The following is a 19,871-nucleotide window of genomic DNA, read 5'->3' as shown; positions in this document are numbered from 1 at the left end:
TTTTCAATGTTGAGGAAAAAAATTCACACATATTTGAAAGATTAATTTGCTTTCTCCTCACAATTAAATGGTCTGATATGGCTATGAGGAAACCAAGTGAAAAATGACTTATTCCTGTCACTGACATGAAAAGTGGAGAGAAAAGAACATATTTGAAACCTGTGCATGTTTCATTTAGAATAATCTGTCTTTATGCTCAATTCATTTAGCCCATAATTCCAAAGAATCGTGTCTAAAATAATAATAAACAATATCAATAATGATAATAACAGTAACAAAACTCATAATAATAGTAATTTATTCACCCAGAATAGCCACTTCAGATATAAAAGGATTCTAGCAGCTGGCAATACCATCGCATAGAATAGATACCCTTATCCATCGTGAAAAAAAATCTTCGGTATGACTCGGCCAGAAAATTCTGATACATGTCACTCTTTCTTATCAGAGAGTGGTAAATATAATAGTACAAATCGTATGAAAAAATAGGTAGATATCAAAAGTGCTATCTCCCCCGACTACTCAAGCTCATCTTTTCACATTCAAATTTGCTTTTCAAATTTGTCTTAATCAGATTTGCTACGATTTATTAAAATAAAAAACCGGTTATAAATATACAATTTCATAAACTTCCTAAATTTGATAAGATAAAATTAAATTGTTTCTGAGGCAAAACAAAGTCATGTTCATTATAAATCATATAAAGGCAGTCTTCACATTGCGACGTAGGAACAAATTATACAACAAAGCTAATAGGTTGAAAATGCAAGTCAACTCACAATAAAAAGCTGGGAGGTATTTGTAAAAAATTGGTGTATCTGAAAAAGGATTTCATCCTGCATTTCAGAGCTGATGTAAAAGTTGCAGATATGACATTTTCCAGAGTCTAAAGCGAAACTGATCTTTCGATTCACCAACCCTCGTTAATGACTTCATTGTAATGAAGGGAGGGCATATGACAATTTATTCTCTATGTTCCATAAATCGATCTGCGTTGTGGTTGTAAAAACTCTTCTAAGGAATACTGACGTGTGACATGTATCATTATAACTAGATGAACCCTTTACTTACTTATTTCACAGCGAGTACTAGTAAAGCCAGCAGCACATTGGCAAGTATAGCTGTTGATTCCATCCACACAGTAACCTCCATTAAGACAAGGAGCACTGGCACACTCGTTGATATCTACGAGACAAAAATCGAAGAATATATTTTGTATATCTCACACTGGATTGTTATTATTGTTATCGTAATTTTATTATTATCATTGCCGTCGGGTTAGTTTCAGTTTATGGGAACTCCTGTAGGAACTAGGCAGCATGTCGTTTGTAAACACTAAGCTGGCATACCTAGGAAACATTTTAGTTTAATTAGTTTTATCAGTCACAGTGGCTGACTTCATAGACGACAGATATCACTCTCGGGCCTTTTGATAAAGTGAATACAAATCTTTAAGGTAGCACTTACTAGGAAAGAAGAGAAAATGCAAAATTGTAATTGATTTGATACAGGGCTCTGGAACGATAATTCTAATCATGGTATATTTAATGTCATTATGTAGTCCAGGAGCACTGACATTGCGAGGTAGAAGTCATACACACACAAATGCAAGAAAGGGTTGTTTTTTAGGGCCGGCAGCGTACGCACGTACAGTGAAGTGTGAAAATTTACCAAATCAGAAAACGGGGTTTTTACTTATAAACAACCTGGTACGTGTTTTTCAAACTACCATGAAAGTAAGATATCAGGCGGAAGTTAGGGTGTATAACAAAATACTTATGTATGGCATTCTGAGATCGAAGGATGATTACTTGTTTAAGGTCTATTTGCGAGTACGATGTCCGCCTTGTAATGACATTACTTCTTTGTAACCCCCTTCCCCTTCCGACATAGAGTTAAGCACTTACTGATTTGACATCGAGTTCCAGTATATCCTGGCACACAATTACAGGTGTACTGATTAACTTGGTCTGTGCAGGTTCCACCATTCTCACAAGGCCCACTAATGCATTCGTTGATATCTTATTTGTTAAAAAAAATTGTAAATATATTTCAATATAAAATCAACCCTTCATAAAAAGTCACTCATATCCAAATAATGTTAAATACAATCCAATGTAAATGTATTTACAAAATAAAATCAAAAGCATAGTGAAATGGCTGGATAAACCCACTCTGCTTTGTTAACATAAAAATTATATTCTTCCTTGGGGTCCAGACCATTATAGAACCAATGGCGTAAATCCATTTATTTATTCATTCATTCATGTTTTATTATAATAAATGATTAAATAAGTCGGTGGTAGATCGGTTCAGTTATAAAACTGCTTTACAACGAAGCTCTCCCCCCTTTTCAAACATGAAATAGAATATAAACATGATAATAAATACATAAATACAAGTGAAAATTAACGTAAAAAGTTATAATCTATAAAATAAACATTAAAGAGAAAACAAAAGTAAACAAAAAGGAAGGAATACTAGAAGATACTTTGTTATAATAAATGGCCGATTGGTACCTCGTTTAAAAGAATTCATAGAATTGTTGAATTGAATTGACGTCATTCTATTCAAGTGTGGAGGATGATACAATGGATCATCTCCCCCCCCCCCCCGCCCTCCCTTCCCGGAAAAAAATAGGTTCACCGCTTGGATTTACTTTAGTGAGGACAACAGTTACTGTACAAGACAAACAATGACGTGCAGCAAGTTTGGTAGTGTGTATCACTGATTTAACGAGTGAATGCAGGCAAAAATATTCGGTCGACGGTTTCTTTCTTCTTCTTTTTTTGCTCCAGATACACATACATTTAACATGTTGTTCATTGTGGTGTGATGGATGGAATGATTTGCACGGAATGATTCGGTAATGATAGGAAATTTTAGCATGAAATTTTGATCAATAGTATAGGACAACAACTATCAATCGCATCAAAATGTTACATTTTCTTAATATCAATATCATTGCAATCATCAGTCACCAGGACTAATAATCTGTCTTTGAGTGCACCACTGGGATGTTACTGGTATTCACTACCCGTTTGAGTGACCATAACTGTTATTCCATGAAAACTTTCACTTGCCCTGTTATCAGTTCAACTTACTGCTCACTAACGAGAGCGACTAGATAATTCATGATTTCTTTAACGATTTAATGAGGGGGTCAAGTATAACAAGAAAACACGCTTTTCGTGACCAACTCATTACTAATTGATGTTTTCTTTACTTACTGATTTCGCAGTTTGTTCCGGTAAATCCCGCCGCGCAATTACAGGTGTACTGATTCACTTGATCTATGCAAGTTCCACCATTATCACAAGGTCCACTAGCGCATTCGTTGATATCTATTTCGTTTTAAAAAGTGAAATAAAAATGGTTATTCTAGTTGGGCATAAAAGAAATAAAAATGGAAATCGGCCTCTCCTTTCAGATGACATGTATTGTTAATAATTACTGTTTTTGTTAATCTCTATCAGTTCTTCCTTCTCAACCTTTATTTCTTTAATAAATCCATAATTAATAGCATTCATTGTTCATCGAATGTGTTAATTGATCTGTTGTTTGTGTTTTTCACAAAGAAAGTTGAAAATTATTTATTAACACGAGTTTGATATGGGATGGGGTTGACTAGCTGTCTCATTGTGTCATGCTTGGGCGGTGCGAGGGTATGACTTCAAGAATGCATCACTTCCCTTCCTGCCTAAAATTTTAAAGTCATTTTAACGGTGGGGTCCACAGAATAGGATAAGACTTTTGCTAAGAGGGTTCTTAAAGTTGAATGGTCATTTTTTCTCTGCTGCTTTTTGAAGAATTCGCTGTCCACATTATCACAAGACACATATTTGTCATGTGTGAAAATAAAAATAATCTAATATCTGCAGGAGAAATTTGAATAGCTGAAGTGTTACCTTCTCATATTAATAAATATGAATAAAAAAAGCAAATATTCAAATCAACACAAGCTTCCGCTGGAAAAAAAATCATTAACGAATTTACGAATCAATTGTATCACGTAATCAATCAGAATCACTTTAAATTTTCATCATATCGCATTAATAATACATGCATAGATGAAATGAATATATACCTGCTACATTCAATTATCAAGAAATAATAGCCCTACGTGATCATTTGATAAATTCTTAAAAAGCTATTCAAAGATTTTTCTTACTGATATCACATAGCGTTCCTGTATACCCAGGGAAACATTGGCACTCAAATGCATTAACCCTGTCTATGCAGCTTCCTTGTGAGCACGGATTGCTGGCGCATTCGTTGATGTCTGTCGATAAAAAAATAAGATATCATATTGTTATACAATGGTTTAATTCATGTTTCCAAAATACATGGGCTCAAGTTGAGACTTATTATGACGTCACTCATTCGCGCTAGTCCCGGCAGATTGTGCGGCCACAGCGTACTTAACACTATTATCTAATCATAATTTTTATACTTCAAAGTGAACGAAAACTCAATTTAAACACTATTGTTTTCCTAGAATCTTCAAACATACACCCGCCAGAATTAGAACAAAATCGCTACTAATACTTTTTATATCATCCACACCACTAAATGCCATCAACAGCTGGCCAAGGAAGAGGGATTGCAGAGTTGCCTTCAAACAATCTACTTGTGATACAACTGGCTACTAAAGTTCATAATTTAATTTCAGATTTTTAATCAAAAGTGATATGAAAACCAGACGACCCAACAAATCATTTGCCTAAAGGCTGAAGTGATAATATCTGAACAAACGCAGTAAAGTTCAAACAACACAATGCTGAAATGATAATATTTATATATTATTAAATTTAACGAGCAAAACGCTGAAAATTTTGGTCAACTGTAAATCTGATAAAAAAATGAGTTTATTGGATTTAAAACTTAAGAAATCTTATATCATCATATCATGAGTGGTCCACATTTTCATAATTGTGTGTGAAACACCCCCCCCCCATAAAAAGAATAGCTTTAATAATGATTTACTTTCACTTAAATTAGTAGAAAAACATAATTTACATTCTTAGACGACAAAGTTTGAATAAAACTCAAATATTAAATACACAAGAATGGGGAGATCACATCATCAGCTGGCCCATTACATATTCCTAATAACTGTTTCTCCAAAGTCATAAAAAAGTTGAATATATCATCCAATATGCTTTGAAATGTCATACAATTTTAATGAAATATCATTTCAGTGTTCAAATTGGCTAATATTTCTCTGTTCATTCCAATAATTTGATATTCAGCCTGGAGTAGTCTCCTGACCCTACCAAAAGTCTGAGCAAGTATAGGAACCACTCACCAACACTACAGAAAGTGCCAGTAAATCCAGGGGCACATTGGCAGGTATACATGTTAATTCCATCAATGCAAGTAGCTCCATTTCGACAAGGACCACTGAGACACTCGTTGATATCTGTAGGGCGCATGAGAACATGTATATGTTGGTTGAATACACTAAAACTTAAGTCCAATACATCAATGTACACAAATTGATTATGGTGGCATATAGAGGGGCAATGTTCCCCCGCTTCAAGCACCAGAATCAGAATTTTAGATCTATTGAAATGTCCCCCTTTCTTTCTGAAATACCTTCTTGACCCTTCCTTTTTTTGGGCAATAATTGCACCCGATTTGGGGTTAATAGTCCCAAATATTCTGACTATCTGGAATTTTCAGTGCTATTAAAAATGTATTTAATAAAATAAGCCTTATTTTAATAAATGCATTTCAGTAATCATTTCCAACTAGTACACCAATGCCTAAGGATTCCTAAAATTAATAAATATAAAAATGATGATAATAATAAAAAATAATAATAATACATACAAAACATTTATAAAGTGCTTACTACGGGTGTTTCTAAGCACACTGTGTTCTGTTTATAACATTATCAGTAATGATGACTTTTATCACTTTCTGTTATCGCTATTATAGATCACATACTGATTTCGCAATGAGTTCCAGTATATCCTGGTAGACAAAAGCAAATGTACTGATTCACTTGATCTACGCAAGTTCCACTGTTCTGGCAAGGTCCACTGGCACATTCGTTGATATCTGCAAAAATGAATGCATCAAATTATACTGCATTATTAAACTAGAGCCACAACAATGTATCACACACAATTCAAAGAACCCTATTGTCATTGTTGAGATATTAGTTGATTAAACCGACAAACCGAGAACAGTTTCATTGAAAGTTTGAGAAATACAACATCTCTTCATTCACAGACCTACTATGTCATTTCCAAAATAAAATCATCTAAATGTATTAGGCCTTGATATTGAATTGAACTTTTGAATTTATTGTCTATATGCAGTGTTATAAAAATGCATCATCTAAGACGGGGGTAGGGTAGACAGAGTTTGCCTCCCCCCTCCCCCCATGATTTCGAAACCTCTGAAAAAAAGAAGAAATTGAAAAGAATGAGGAAAATATAAAAGGGACAGAAAGACATGAGATCCGGGGAGTCTTTAATGAAAGAACTAGCCGGACCGTTAAATGCGATAAGTCCTGTTTTATCCGACAGTAACCATGAAAACAGTGCTTCTTGGCCAATCAATCATCAAGGAAAGTTGCGAAATCTGACAACTTGTCAGACAAAGATATTGATGAAACGCTCCCTGGGTCGTGTAACTAGACAAGGTCCCTATCATTCAATGGATAGAAAAAATGACGTCATCTATAGGTGCATTAACCCCCCCCCCTCACTTCCCCGATGAAAATACTCTGAGAGGTCGACCCTGACTATTACTACTATTACTGATCACTTACTGATTTCACAGTGTGTTCCAGTATATCCCGGCTGACAAGTACAGGTGTACTGATTCACTTGATCTATACATGTCCCAGCGTTCAGACAAGGCCCACTAGCGCATTCGTTGATATCTTATTGGGGGAAAAAGAGTGGTGTGTTAATTGATAAAGTCATATCTTTCTTCACATTTCACCCAAACTTCTTTCATTTTTCTTCTCAGACCTTTCCAGCACTATCCACAGGATAGTAGGGTCCAATGAGTAATTCAATAAACTTGCTTCTTGAAACCATCCTATCTGGAAGATATGGATATATTTTTGCGAGGCCATCTACTGTTAGGGTACTTTTGAAATGGATAAACGACATGATTTAGCCTGGAGTTGACCGAAGCATTCACTAAATAAATGTCGTTTATGAACTGATTGTGCCAGAAATCGAAAACCTATCCTCCATGTCTCATAGATCAAGAAAAAAAGACCCAAATTTGTCAACACCCATTAAGCATGTGCATTGCGTTTTGCTCCACTGTGTAATATAGGGGCCCGTTCATAAAAGCCTAACTCTGTGATACCTTTACCATTATGGTAACTACTGTGGAAAACTGGACTGTTATTGGCTGCTGATTCCTGTTACTATTGAAGTTGCCAGAATGGCAAAGTTACAATATTTGGAACCCTTTATAAAACGGGCACCAGGTCCTCGCTTTACAAAGAGTTGTGACTGATCCGACACAGCACAACTATGGAAGGCTAGCAATGCCAACATCTATAATGCAAGCTTCTTCAAAATGTTTCTTAGATGATGTATGTATGATGTATACTCAACTTAGTGTGCTCCCCATTGTTTACAAAGGACATGTTTCCTGAACGAAAAATTCTGACAATGGTGGATTCCCATATATTTTGAGTTGATTGGATCAATAACACGATATCCAGATGTCTGATACGGCTGATGATTAAAATTACTTACTGATTTGACATTCGGTCCCTGTATATCCAGGAAGACACTGACATTGGTAACCATTTATTTGGTCCGAACAAGTACCTCCGTTTTGGCAAGGACCGCTGGCACATTCATTGATGTCTGTTTTTCAAAAAAAAAAAGAAATTGTAACACTATACTCTGTGAGTTTCATTGACGAAGTTTCTAACATGGAAGCATTTCAGTAGCTCATAACATTAGTTTATGGTGGAAGTTGCTATCAAAATCATTTATGGCCGCCACAGTTTATAAACAGAATATATTAACATAGATTATTATACTTGCTTGTACGATATAGTGCTTAACACTAATTTTATTAGAAGTTTTAAGCCCTTTAGGGAAGTGCAGCATAATTAACATGGATATAGGAGGCTTTAAGATAAATCACTTAAAACGGATTTGAATTGTAAGCGTTGTAATTGGAGTTTTGAAACTGCAAGGCTTATATCTAATATATTTGACACACACAAGGGTATCAACATAATCCGAATTTCAGGACATTCCTGTGATATCTTTCGTGAAATGTTTCTCCAACTACATTAATTTACACAGATGAAAATACATTTTCTTCCATTCTTGGCTCCAACAATATCAATTGCTATCTGTTTAAACATGTTGGTAATTGTTTATCCAGAAAAATATTGTTTATGTATTTTCCTTATACTTTTGTCTACGTTCAGTTCAATAGCTTCTATTTATTGTGTTCATGAAATTGAAGCGTGGACGTTCCCTTAAATATAAGGGATAAACTACCTTTATCTGCCATAACAAATACAATCTAAGATTTTTTCATCCACACTCGCAAACTGGAGTTTGTTAAAAATATTTTTTCTTATACGTCAATGAAAGTTATCAAATAAATGATAAATATAATTTTCATATTATTGTGTACCTTTTTCGGTGTATCTTTTGCTTTAATTTCATCACCGTTTCTTTATACTATTTCAAGAGTATATTGAAATTCATCATCATACAAAGAAAAAATGACTGACAAATAACAATATTTGTATCATTCACCCCCCCCCCCCCCCTAAGAACATCGATCAACACCCATGCTCAGGTCCCTAATGCGTGCATTTCACTGATTGAAAATCAAGTTGCATTTGATTCTGGGAATTGCACTGGATCGCATTTCTTCTGCAATGAGCCACCAGATATACAGATATATATCGTCTCAGTACTCACTTATAGAACATAAGGGTCCGGTATATCCAGCAAGACATGTGCAGAAGTAAGCATTGACCTGATCTGTACAGAATGCCCCGTTTTGACAAGGAGTACTAGCGCATTCGTTGATGTCTGTAAGAAACAAAGATGATATCTGAATGACTTCCATGCTATATCCTTTGGCATTATCGGAAACATTCCGCCTTCCATGTTACAACATCTGTCTTGATCATCAGCTACTCTGTTCATATTACTCGTCCGTGGTTTGTTTCACGAAGGTCTGAGCGAAACTAAAATTGGAGTTTGACGTCCTAATTTGATCATGAAAGTGGGCTACACATGTAAATTTACAATGAGTTGATAAGTGACAAGAAGTGATAATTAGTCACAATAAAATACGGGTCTAAGGTTTTGTGCCCGCAACATTATAGGTGGTTTGTCGTTATATTTCCGTCTTGGATGTCGCAAAGATTGGAATATTTTGACTCAATACGACAATGTTAACAAGTCGATTTTGCGTCACATGAATGTGTGGATATAACGTGCATTAGCCTTCTTTTCGATTTGAGTAACATATGCAGCTTCTATTCTCAATGAAGTACAGCGTTTAAACAATTTTACATATATACTTAATTGTTCGGCACTTTTACTTGTATTTTCATATCCGTTTAATTATGTTCTTACCAATTTCACAGTGTGTTCCAGTATATCCAGGAGCACATTGACACATATACGAGTTAACGCGGTCAAAACATGTTCCACCATTAAGACAAGGGCCACTGGCACACTCGTTGATATCTGAAAAATAATTTGTATTTGCATGACAATTAAGATTACACGTGACTCCTGATTGAAAATGTAAAAATTGAAGGTATGAGAAAAGAACGGACCAACGAAAGAGTCTTTCCTTTAACCGGTGTATCAATACATCACTTTTAGTTCCACCCTCCCCCCTCCCCAGCCCCTAATAAAATACCTTGTTATCATGTGAGATTGTAGTGTACAAGGAAAGATAAAATCACCATTACTTACTTGTCTGGCAGAAGACACCGGTATATCCTGGTCGACAGGAACAAGTATATCCATTGACCATGTCATTGCAAGTACCTCCGTTCAGACACGGACCACTGTCACACTCATCGATATCTTTATATCAAGCAAACAAAGAAGGACTTTTTAAAGAAGTTCTTTTCTTTTCCCTTTTCAAATGATATAGTTTGTAAGCCTTAAGCTGAGGCAAGAAGGGAATAATCTTTGCACGAAGAGATAGCATGTAAATCTGTGTGGTTATTTTACTTACGAACTGCTAAAGAAAGCAAAATTATAACAACATTAGATTGCAATTCCACTTTCTTGTTACAATTCATAAAAATGGAATCCGAATAGTTGTTTGGTAAAAGGCTAGGAATAGACAATCGTTTGTGGGAATTTGACTTACATTGTATATTAACCATCAAACTTTGAGTTAAATCTCAATGTTCATATGGGTTACAACTGAGAAACAAGGAAAAAATAATACACATGTAAGGTATGCTACTATTCAATGTTCATTTGAGCAGAAAACCGGATATCAATTGAGTTGGGTACATTCAGTTTATTCAGAAGAATGGTTCATAATTGCCTAGAAATTAAAAAACACCGTTAGGACAAGTCCACCCCAACAAAAACGAGAAAAATCCAACAAGCATTACTTAAGTTTTACTTAATTTTACAAAACAGTAATATGCACGTCTTCATCCTGGTCAGTATGGGCATGAGGGGATTGATGACGTCACCCATTCATTATTCTTTTGTATTTCATTATTATTCATGAAAGATTCAATATAATTTTATTTTTTCCTCACTGTCATGTGAAGAGAAAAGATTCATTCCTCCCCTATAATGTGGTATTACCAATGTTTTAACATTTAATGGTTTAGTCAAGTTGGTCAGTATTGTCAAATTTGTAAAATATGAAATATTGCATAATTCAAACAATAAAACCAAAAATCTAAATTAAGAAGAGTGATGAGTGAGGAATGTTATCGACTTTCTCATCTGCATATTACTGAGATGTGCATATATCATTTTTGTAAAAAAAAAAGAAATAATAACCAGCGAAACTTTTTTATTTCATATCCGATGTTGAAATGTGTTTATTTCTTATATAAGCATCGCTAAAGAAACATCTTACGTTTTTGCATGGTATTGTTCACATCATTAGCAATAGATTTGGCAAGTGATATTTTATTGATAAAATAATTTTACAAGAAAAAAGAAAACAAGGAGAAAAAGCACTGGACATCGTGCAAAAACGAAGAACTGCTTTATTTCCCATGATCATCAAATAATTGTTTCCTCCGGAATAAAAAGTATAAATAGTACAGATACATGCACCAACACGAACGATTAAAGAAATTAACAAAAAATCCATAAGGCCTGTTCATTTGTGTTTCATTGTATGTTTTTTTCATAAACACGTGGCTAATCATCACACTACATTTTGCACCTTCCCATCGCCTGGTTAACTTATTAAAAGCAGGTAAAATCGTAACAATGATAATAATAATGATGAAAGTAATAATAAATTGATAATAAATTCATTACCATTAATATCATTTGCATTAATACTACTATTGTTATTAATTTTATTATTATCATTATTATTATTATTATTGTATAATAATAAGTCGCAATAATAATAAACTACCCTCGTGCTTAGATCAATATTTGATTTTACATCATCCATTCTGTCGGGATTTCTTTTTACTAGAATCCCTTTGAATATATTTATCATTGATTGAATAATGAATTTATCAAAAGAGACCACCTCACCTGTACACGTAACAGGAGTACAAGCCATGAGGTCTCCAGTCAGCTCAAAGTCTCCAGAATTCCGTGAAAGTTCGACGCATACGTAACTGAATTGGTCGCATGTTGGAAACGTTGTGAGGTCTACGAAATATTCCACGTTCATGAATGTGGTAGTTTGGCCAGAATTGATTGCCATAGAAGATATTGGAACATTGGAGTCCAGCTCATACCTGGTACCACTTCCGGTCTGGGAATTGCTAAGCCATGCTGTTAAGCCCCAAAGGTTTGCTCCTGAAATGCTACCATAGTCGCCGCTGGCCGTAGCGAAGAGGTCCATGATGATGTTGTCGGCTTGACCATGGAAGACTTCGGCGGTATCCAAAGTGACTGTTAACTGACCGATATCCACGCCTATATTCAAACGAAGGTAAAATAAAGTGGACTAGAAGCGCGTAATAATTAAACGACTGTTTTCAAATTGTTTTAAGAAATTACTCATATCAACGATTTTTGTTAGATCTTACCGCCTCTATTGCATGTATTATTGCGAATCTGTTTTTTCTTTTCTGTATATGAACCTTTTGTAACCACATACAATTCAGGCACTGGCTGTCATATATGTACTGCTTTTTTTCTCAAATGAATAAACCATGATTGTTATCAGGGGTGATCTTTCATTTGATCATTAAACATTTATTAATCATGATTTATTATTTGTCATGACATTAATGATGGAGCCCAATATCATGAAATACTCTCTCTTGAATAATCAGAAAGAGTGCTCACTATATTTCCTTACGTTTTTTCAACTCAAAGCAAAAAAATAATATGTGCAAGAAAGCGCTTAAACTCATGTCCTTAAATTAAAAATTTAGTGCAATAATAGGGAATTTTTGTGCAACGAGGCAAAACGAAATCAAGAACACATTAAAGATGGCGAAATCACAATAAACAGCTGAGAGGTATTTGTCGAAATTGAATGAACTAGAATAGCAGTTTCGTCCTCTACAAGTATGTCGTTTGTCCAGAGTCCAGGGCAAAACTTCAGTATTGATACACAAATTTTCGATAAAGTTTTCTTTGTTGCTCTTTGTATAAAAGGGCATTTGAAAGGGCATTTTCGATATTCTTAAAAGTGCAGAATCTCCACTTTCACTCCGACGGCGAAATCGGCAATTGAAATATCTGCGCATGCGTAAACTGAAGTCAAGTTTTCACGACTTTTTTTTAATGAATCAGCGCTACGCTGAGTGAAAAGGCGAAATGGCCATAGCGTTCTGGACTTCTGGTCATGTGGCGATACGTTCAATACGTCATTACAAGCATGTCTTCATCCAATAAATTGAAATTATTCCAAGGATGGGCGCGCTGTAGCACCCAACGGCACAGATACGGTTGTCAGTAGTCGCAGAAGCGCTCATCGTCCATGAAGATAGTGAACAAACAAATCTTTGACTAACCTCTACAGTCGACCGCGGTACAATCGGTGATAGATGTAGGTTCCAAATTAAAGTCCGGTATTGGGTTGTCTCCCTTTTCTACTTCGATACAAATATAACCGAATTGGGAACACGTTGGGCCATTATTCGTGCTCAAGGTGTACCCTAGCCCGCTGATTGTAGCCGATACTCCAGGTTGCAGAGTCGTGCCTGCTTGGCCTGCATTCAAATTAATGACTTGTTCATCGTACCTGAAGCCACTTCCGGCTGCATTAGAACTGGCAAATGCTGTCACCTTCCAGAGTCCGTCACCACTTGCAACACTACTATCCGCAGAGGAAGTAAGCATGAATGACAGATCAACATCATTGTTCTCTCCTTCTACCACATATGCTGGTGCAGTCAGAGATAATTCAACAAGCTCCACAGCTGAAAATTAAAGAACCGGGTGAAACGGTTATCACAACGCTCCCTAGTTAAAGTTAATATAATACTAGAACTGAATACATTTTTTAATTTAATCTCAAATTTTCACATCGACCGCATAAGATATTCAATATAATAATGACAATAGCCAAGTCTTATATAGCCCTTTTCCAGAACGGCTCATGATATATGCATTAATAATATATTCCATTAAATTGAAACAAACAGATGTCAGGTTTATTGATCTGTAATTAAATGAGTCGGTTTCGTCTCCTGTTTTGAATATCGGGATAATGTTAGCTCGACATCACTTTTTTGGAATTTTACCGGTTGAGAGGGATAAATAAAATGTGCTTGTGAGTGCAGGTGCTGTTTCCCGTATGACCCAAGGTGATATTTCGTCCAGACCTGAAGGTTTATATCGATAAATGGGTTCCTTAATCATGTTAATAACACATATGATATTGTGTAAATTCAATATTTTCCCGACTCATCTCTCATAAGATACCATTTTATTATTTTTGTAGTAATAGGAACGACATGTTGCTCAACACAAGTCTTCTGGAATTTCATCTGTTCAGAGGTATGCTTGTGAGTGCTGCTGCTACTTCTTCTGCTGTTGCCATATGACCCATCCTGCTTCGCTAAGAGAGGAGCATGTCTTTTTAGCTGCACTTAGTAACGTTTTAGAATATTTTAAAATGGCACTGTACATACTCCACACCAGACCTGCCAAATTTAGTACGACAATACACCAATCGGTGGACTGTACTTTATCAGAAGAAGAAGACCCAAGTTGATCTTCCATCCGGACCTGTAGGTTTGTCTTGATGAATGAGTTCCCCCCAAAACCAATTTAATGTTATATAAATGCAGTAGTTTCCTTTCTCAGCTCTCGTTTTATCTCATTTCATCTTATTTTATTTTAGTTATAAATATTATAATCCTACATGAAAGGCAAAGGTCATTGCAATCCTCTTTCGATCAATTCAACTGGAGACGTGATAGTAAAAACCGTTTGTAAAACATTTTCAATGGTAATAATTGAAAAGACGCTTTGCAGTGGATTTTACTGCAATTTTTGAATGTTCATACTTCATTTACATCTTGATTCATTGATTGTAGTAGCGCAAATCAAACTCTCGTCATAAAAAGAATACATACTGGTTATCAAAGCATAAATAAGAGCATATACTACATAATCATGGGAAATAATTGGGGAGAAAACACTCTTCCGTGCTATATACTATGATGACTCGTTTCATTTTTTTCTGACTCGCACAATATATGGAGTCTACATTTTGAAAGACAGTGGCAAATCGTACATTTTCTTTGCCCAAACGATGTACTTACCAGAGCAATCAACCGCAACGCAAGATACAGTACTGCCTGATGCCAACGTATAAGAGGGCTGTGGATTAGCCCCCCGTTGCAACTCGGTACAGATATGTGTGAATTGAGAACAATCAGGACCATCGGCCAGATTAAGAGGGTAGACCAGTCCACTGATCGTAGCCTGGGAGTTAGAAAAGAGGGTTGTTCCTGCTTGCGCATTCGTAAGAGCGATGTCTACTTCGTCAAAGCGAGTACCACTTCCATCAGCACTTGCGCTGGCAAAGGCAGTTATCATCCAGAGTCCATCCCCAATTGCGGTACCGCTGTTGGAACTGGGAGTGATAGTGATGGAGACGGGCACATTGTTGTTCAGACCGTCACTTATCACTCCCGCAGGGACTGTTGTGGTTGTTGATGCAATTGAAACATCTGTTCGATACATGAGCAAACGAAGTATATGTGTTGATATCAATCTCCCTTGCTAAATTCCATACCATAATTACTGAACATCACGGTAGAATATCCGAACTATTGTTTTTTTTTCAATCAAAGGTGAATTTTCGAATTCTTAGAAAAGAATTGTTTTTTTTTTATTTTTGAGGATATAAATGGGCAACAATCACTTGCACGAGACTTGAACGTCTGGTCATACAGGTATGCTAATTAAATCAAGAGCATTAAGTTAAAATAGGCTTCAACATGGTAATTTATGGTAACTGGCTGATTTTTTTCGGGCTAGGTCCGGGTATATGTCTAGAATAACATACAAAAATATTTCATTAGTCTTCATTTAAGGAAGCCATCTTGTTATTTTGTGACATAATTGACCAATGACTGTCTTGTTTTGTCTAAATGTACTATTTGACCCTTAACTATAACCTAATGCTCTTTGCCTAAATACCGGAAGGAGGCTCCCCGAAAGAAGTTGGCAACCAAGGCCGCCAGGACATACAGGAAGAGTGCTCCAGCCACCGGAGGAGTTAGAATAGTGAATGCCTTCATCCGTCTTCTTTACTACCCAATGATCTTTCACTTCTTTCCTTTTTTTTTCTTGAATTGTAAATACTCTAAAATATATATTTCGTAGCTTTCTTGTTAGTATCATTCTTAAAATAAACTTGTCAAAGTAACCATTATGATGGTGAACATGGATTACGTGCGACCTTCAAAAATTGTCAAAATCGACCAACGTTTTCAACAGGTATTTGTTATTATAATATTTAATCTACCAGAATTTCCGTTCATATTGACAACGTTTATCCATTCACCAGCAAACTGGTCAAAAATAACTAATTCCTTTTAGTAGCTTTTGTGCGAAAAAAGTGTACATCTATTACCTCTGCACGTTATTGTATCACATGATGTCAAGACGTCGTCGGTAGGAGTTCCACTAAAAGAGAAGTCTGGGTTTGGTAATGGTGAGGTGGTTCTCTTGGCTATTGTAACACAGATAGAGGGTAGGCTGTCGCAGTTGACATTGCCGGACAGATCAACTTCAAAATTCAAGTTCGAAAATGTCGAAGTAGACCCAGGACTAACACTTACTCCTCCTTGTCCTGCCAAATTCACATTGTAGTTTGGCGTCAGAGCATTCGTTCCATCACTTCCAACAGCGACGAAACTCCAGAGATTGGTCCCACTCACTGCACCAGAGTTTGACGATGGATTCATCGAGAAGGCGAAGGTCACGGTCTGTCCAGACTCTCCTTCCAACAAGTCGCCCGATGTGATGATAACTGATGTGTCGGCTATTTCCACTCCTGAAATAAAGATATTTATAGTAAGTACTCGGATTTCTCCAATTCTCACAGCATATATTGTACTGCCATAATTTAGTAAAAATGAAGCAAGTTACATAAGTATCATTTGTTGTTAATGTATTATTTGTTTTGCAGCAGAAAGTAACAAATGTCAACTTTGTAAATATTCTTTAAAGATATAGTATTTAGGACTGGATGACTATTATAATTTATTAATATTGACATGAATTGTTAATATTCAGGATGACATGCAGCCTTCAATAGAATAGTAGTCTCGAATTAATACCAAGTGTTGACTTATATCTAGGGTAACTTACGAGAAAATCACCAATCAAATATTATAGAATAAAAAATGTTCACTAACATGTTGAACTGAATCTAAAATTTGTGAGAACCAGTTAAGAAAAATCTATTAATAAAGATATAAATCGATTTTTCAAAGAACATCAAAATTTGTGCAAATACCAACGTATACCACAACTGCAAATGGATATTGATTAAAAATGAACAAATGAAAATCGTATGCGAAAGTTCGTGATATCTTTGTCTGAAAGTATAATTCAAAATGCTTGAATTCTTTTATTTTATATCAGAGACCTATAAACAAATACTTAATGTAATTTTCATCCCCATACACCATGCTTGACAAATGGTTTAATATTACCAAAGTGTGAAATTGAAAAGATGTTTCCCCTGAGCCGATTTTTAATTTTGATATTGTGATTGTAAATGTTGCCTATATTCAAATAGCAAAAGTGTGAAATTAAAAAAAATATAATCTATTCTAAAATTAATTTAAGTTTGAAAACTAAAAATGTTTAGGAATTTCAAGCTGTCCTTTTTCTAATAAAATACACTGAGTTATCTTACCTGTACACGTGATACTTGTGCAGGCTGTAAGAACATCGTCATTGGGTATAGTTGTAAGGGTGAAGTCCGGTGATGCACCGACATTTTTAGCAGCAATGATGCAGATATATGGGATATCATCACAGGTGTATTGTCCAGACAGATCTACGTTAAAACTTAGACCATTGAATTCTGCATCTTGGCCAGGATTAACTCCTACATTATAAGGTTGTGGAAACGCAAAGCTCAAAGCCCCGTTGCCAGATGTACTAGTTGGTGTGTCACTGCTGAAGAATCCAAGTCTCCATAGTCCAGTACCGCTAACAGCCCCACCGGCAGCATTAGATTGTAGATTGAAATTCGCTGTGACTGTCTGTGATAGACCGTCTCTCAGGTTTCCTGATGTTATGGTCAGACTTGAGCCAATTATTTCGACACCTAGAATAACGACATTGTGAGAGAGTGTTGATTATTGTATGAAGTTATTATATTTATATGTGTGCTGTGTATATGTTTCATATATGTTGTGTATATATATATTCATATTCTATTCATTTCTTCTACAACATATTAAATACAGAGTTGCCAACGCTGTTGTGCATGTATGATTTCTCGTATCTATCTGTATATTATTACTATCATTATTATTACTAATTACTTATACGGCGTTTTTCCCATAAGGCCAAAAGCGCTTACAATGAAAATACTTGACATTAATAAAATAATAGTAAAACTATGAAACTAGGAAAGAGATGTATTTTTAATGCCTTTTTGAAAATTGTTGGAGACTGTCTTATCATTAGAGGCAAATCATTCCAGTATTTTGAAGCTGACACGCTCAAAGTTCTATCACCGGCCAAAGTACGAGGTAATCATGTGAGACGTAGATGATCACCAGTTGATCAAGTACTTGTACAAAATATCCCAGCAAAATATTTGGCAAATCTATAAGTTAGATATCTTGTGAAAGCAATAGGAATAGAGAATAGTGGTTGTCATAGCATTAACCACTCTTTACCAAAGCTGTGCCTTATTTTTTCGAACACTTTGCTGGGAATCGAATCCAAGCGCCCAGCATGAAATTTCTCCCACAGAAACAAATAGTACCCGCATTCCAAAGCATGATGCCTGAATGATCATTATCATTGTTTTGGCTATAATATATTAAATAATATAACACATTAAAAAAGATTTGCATACGTCTGGTGAGGTAAAAAGAAAATCAAAATGGTAATTGATTTCCTTCACAATTAGGTCACTATATCAGACATAAAGTCACATTTAAATTTCGTGCACTCTTCAAACAAAAGATGATTAATCTTCGTCTACTTCAGTGTTTCGACGAGCTGAGCTATTAAACTTTTTATCATTATTTTGAACTTGAGGGAATCTAAATGATTTTGCTCACAAACAGTCGTGTGTTAAGTTGCGCTGGATTTAGCGACATTTTTAAATATCACACCTGCAAAAGTGAGGGTCCCGGCGAAAAGCTGGGAAAATATTACACATTTACTTTCACATTGCTTTTAACCGTAACCTTATAGGCCTGTGTGGAAAACAATTGATATTTAACGAAGCGTCACTGCCATATCTCACCTCTGCATGTTACAGATGTGCAACCACGAAGAGCTGTAAGATCTGGATCACCCAAGAGTTCGTAGAAAGGATTAGGAGCTGGACCTCTGTCAAGTCGAGCGCAGAAATATTGCATATCAGAACAGAGGGTGTTAGATGGCACAGGCACAGAATTAGCTGCAATCGAGAAGATTGTTGTAGTAGAGGGAGGATTCCAATTTGTAGCCTGTTGGGAAGCTGATAGTTGAAGGGCGCTGCCACCGACTACCGTCGCCCCATTCGAAGCCGAGGAGAAGAAACCGTTGACCTGCCATAGACCCGAACCTCCAAGGATAGAGTATGTGTTTGTAGACGCAGGCGAAAATGCCAAATTGAAAGTTAATGACTGAGAAGTGAACCCCTCGCGCACAGTGCTTATAGACACAGCGGGTGTAGTGTTGTCCACAATGACGACGCCTGTTGGATAAAATAAATGTATTGATCATCATGATTAGCTCAAAGTTCAAGTCTTATTTCAACTAAAAAAAATATTTAATGAAATACGACGTAAAGAAGATGGCAATAGGTCAATGATATGAAACGTACAGCGCGTCCCAATATCAATTTCTCTCTGATGTACGGCTGAATATATTCCAAAAGGTGAATATTATTCTCAATTAAATGTTAAGAAAAATGAAGCTCATTTGATGTTCAAAGAAAAATGATCCATTGGTCTCGTTTCAGTGGTTTGAATGCATAATCTATTATGTTTTCATGCAGCACTGCTGTAGGCCTATGAT

At 35.7% G+C, this 19,871-nt stretch overlaps 1 protein-coding gene across 1 annotated transcript in view; it reads right to left on the bottom strand.

Moving 5' to 3' along the window:
• The window catches only part of LOC121422208, a 42,174-nt gene that overhangs the window by 5,481 nt on the left and 16,822 nt on the right, over window positions 1-19,871 (bottom strand). Inside the window, exons 6-22 of the mRNA XM_041617112.1 lie at window positions 19,114-19,548; window positions 17,539-17,955; window positions 16,246-16,668; window positions 14,927-15,337; window positions 13,169-13,576; window positions 11,730-12,119; window positions 9,948-10,061; window positions 9,600-9,713; window positions 8,934-9,047; window positions 7,737-7,850; window positions 6,785-6,898; window positions 5,953-6,066; window positions 5,309-5,422; window positions 4,172-4,282; window positions 3,231-3,344; window positions 1,908-2,021; window positions 1,072-1,185 (exon numbers count right to left, since the gene is read on the bottom strand). Coding sequence (XP_041473046.1) covers window positions 1,072-1,185; window positions 1,908-2,021; window positions 3,231-3,344; window positions 4,172-4,282; window positions 5,309-5,422; window positions 5,953-6,066; window positions 6,785-6,898; window positions 7,737-7,850; window positions 8,934-9,047; window positions 9,600-9,713; window positions 9,948-10,061; window positions 11,730-12,119; window positions 13,169-13,576; window positions 14,927-15,337; window positions 16,246-16,668; window positions 17,539-17,955; window positions 19,114-19,548 — 3,735 coding nt within the window. The remainder of the gene's footprint in view (window positions 1-1,071; window positions 1,186-1,907; window positions 2,022-3,230; window positions 3,345-4,171; window positions 4,283-5,308; window positions 5,423-5,952; window positions 6,067-6,784; window positions 6,899-7,736; window positions 7,851-8,933; window positions 9,048-9,599; window positions 9,714-9,947; window positions 10,062-11,729; window positions 12,120-13,168; window positions 13,577-14,926; window positions 15,338-16,245; window positions 16,669-17,538; window positions 17,956-19,113; window positions 19,549-19,871) is intronic.

This window comes from Lytechinus variegatus, chromosome 10 (assembly GCF_018143015.1).
Source record: "Lytechinus variegatus isolate NC3 chromosome 10, Lvar_3.0, whole genome shotgun sequence".
Taxonomy (NCBI): domain Eukaryota; kingdom Metazoa; phylum Echinodermata; class Echinoidea; order Temnopleuroida; family Toxopneustidae; genus Lytechinus; species Lytechinus variegatus.
Note: the sequence above shows the minus strand (reverse complement) of the source record. Positions and strands in the feature narration are given on the sequence as shown.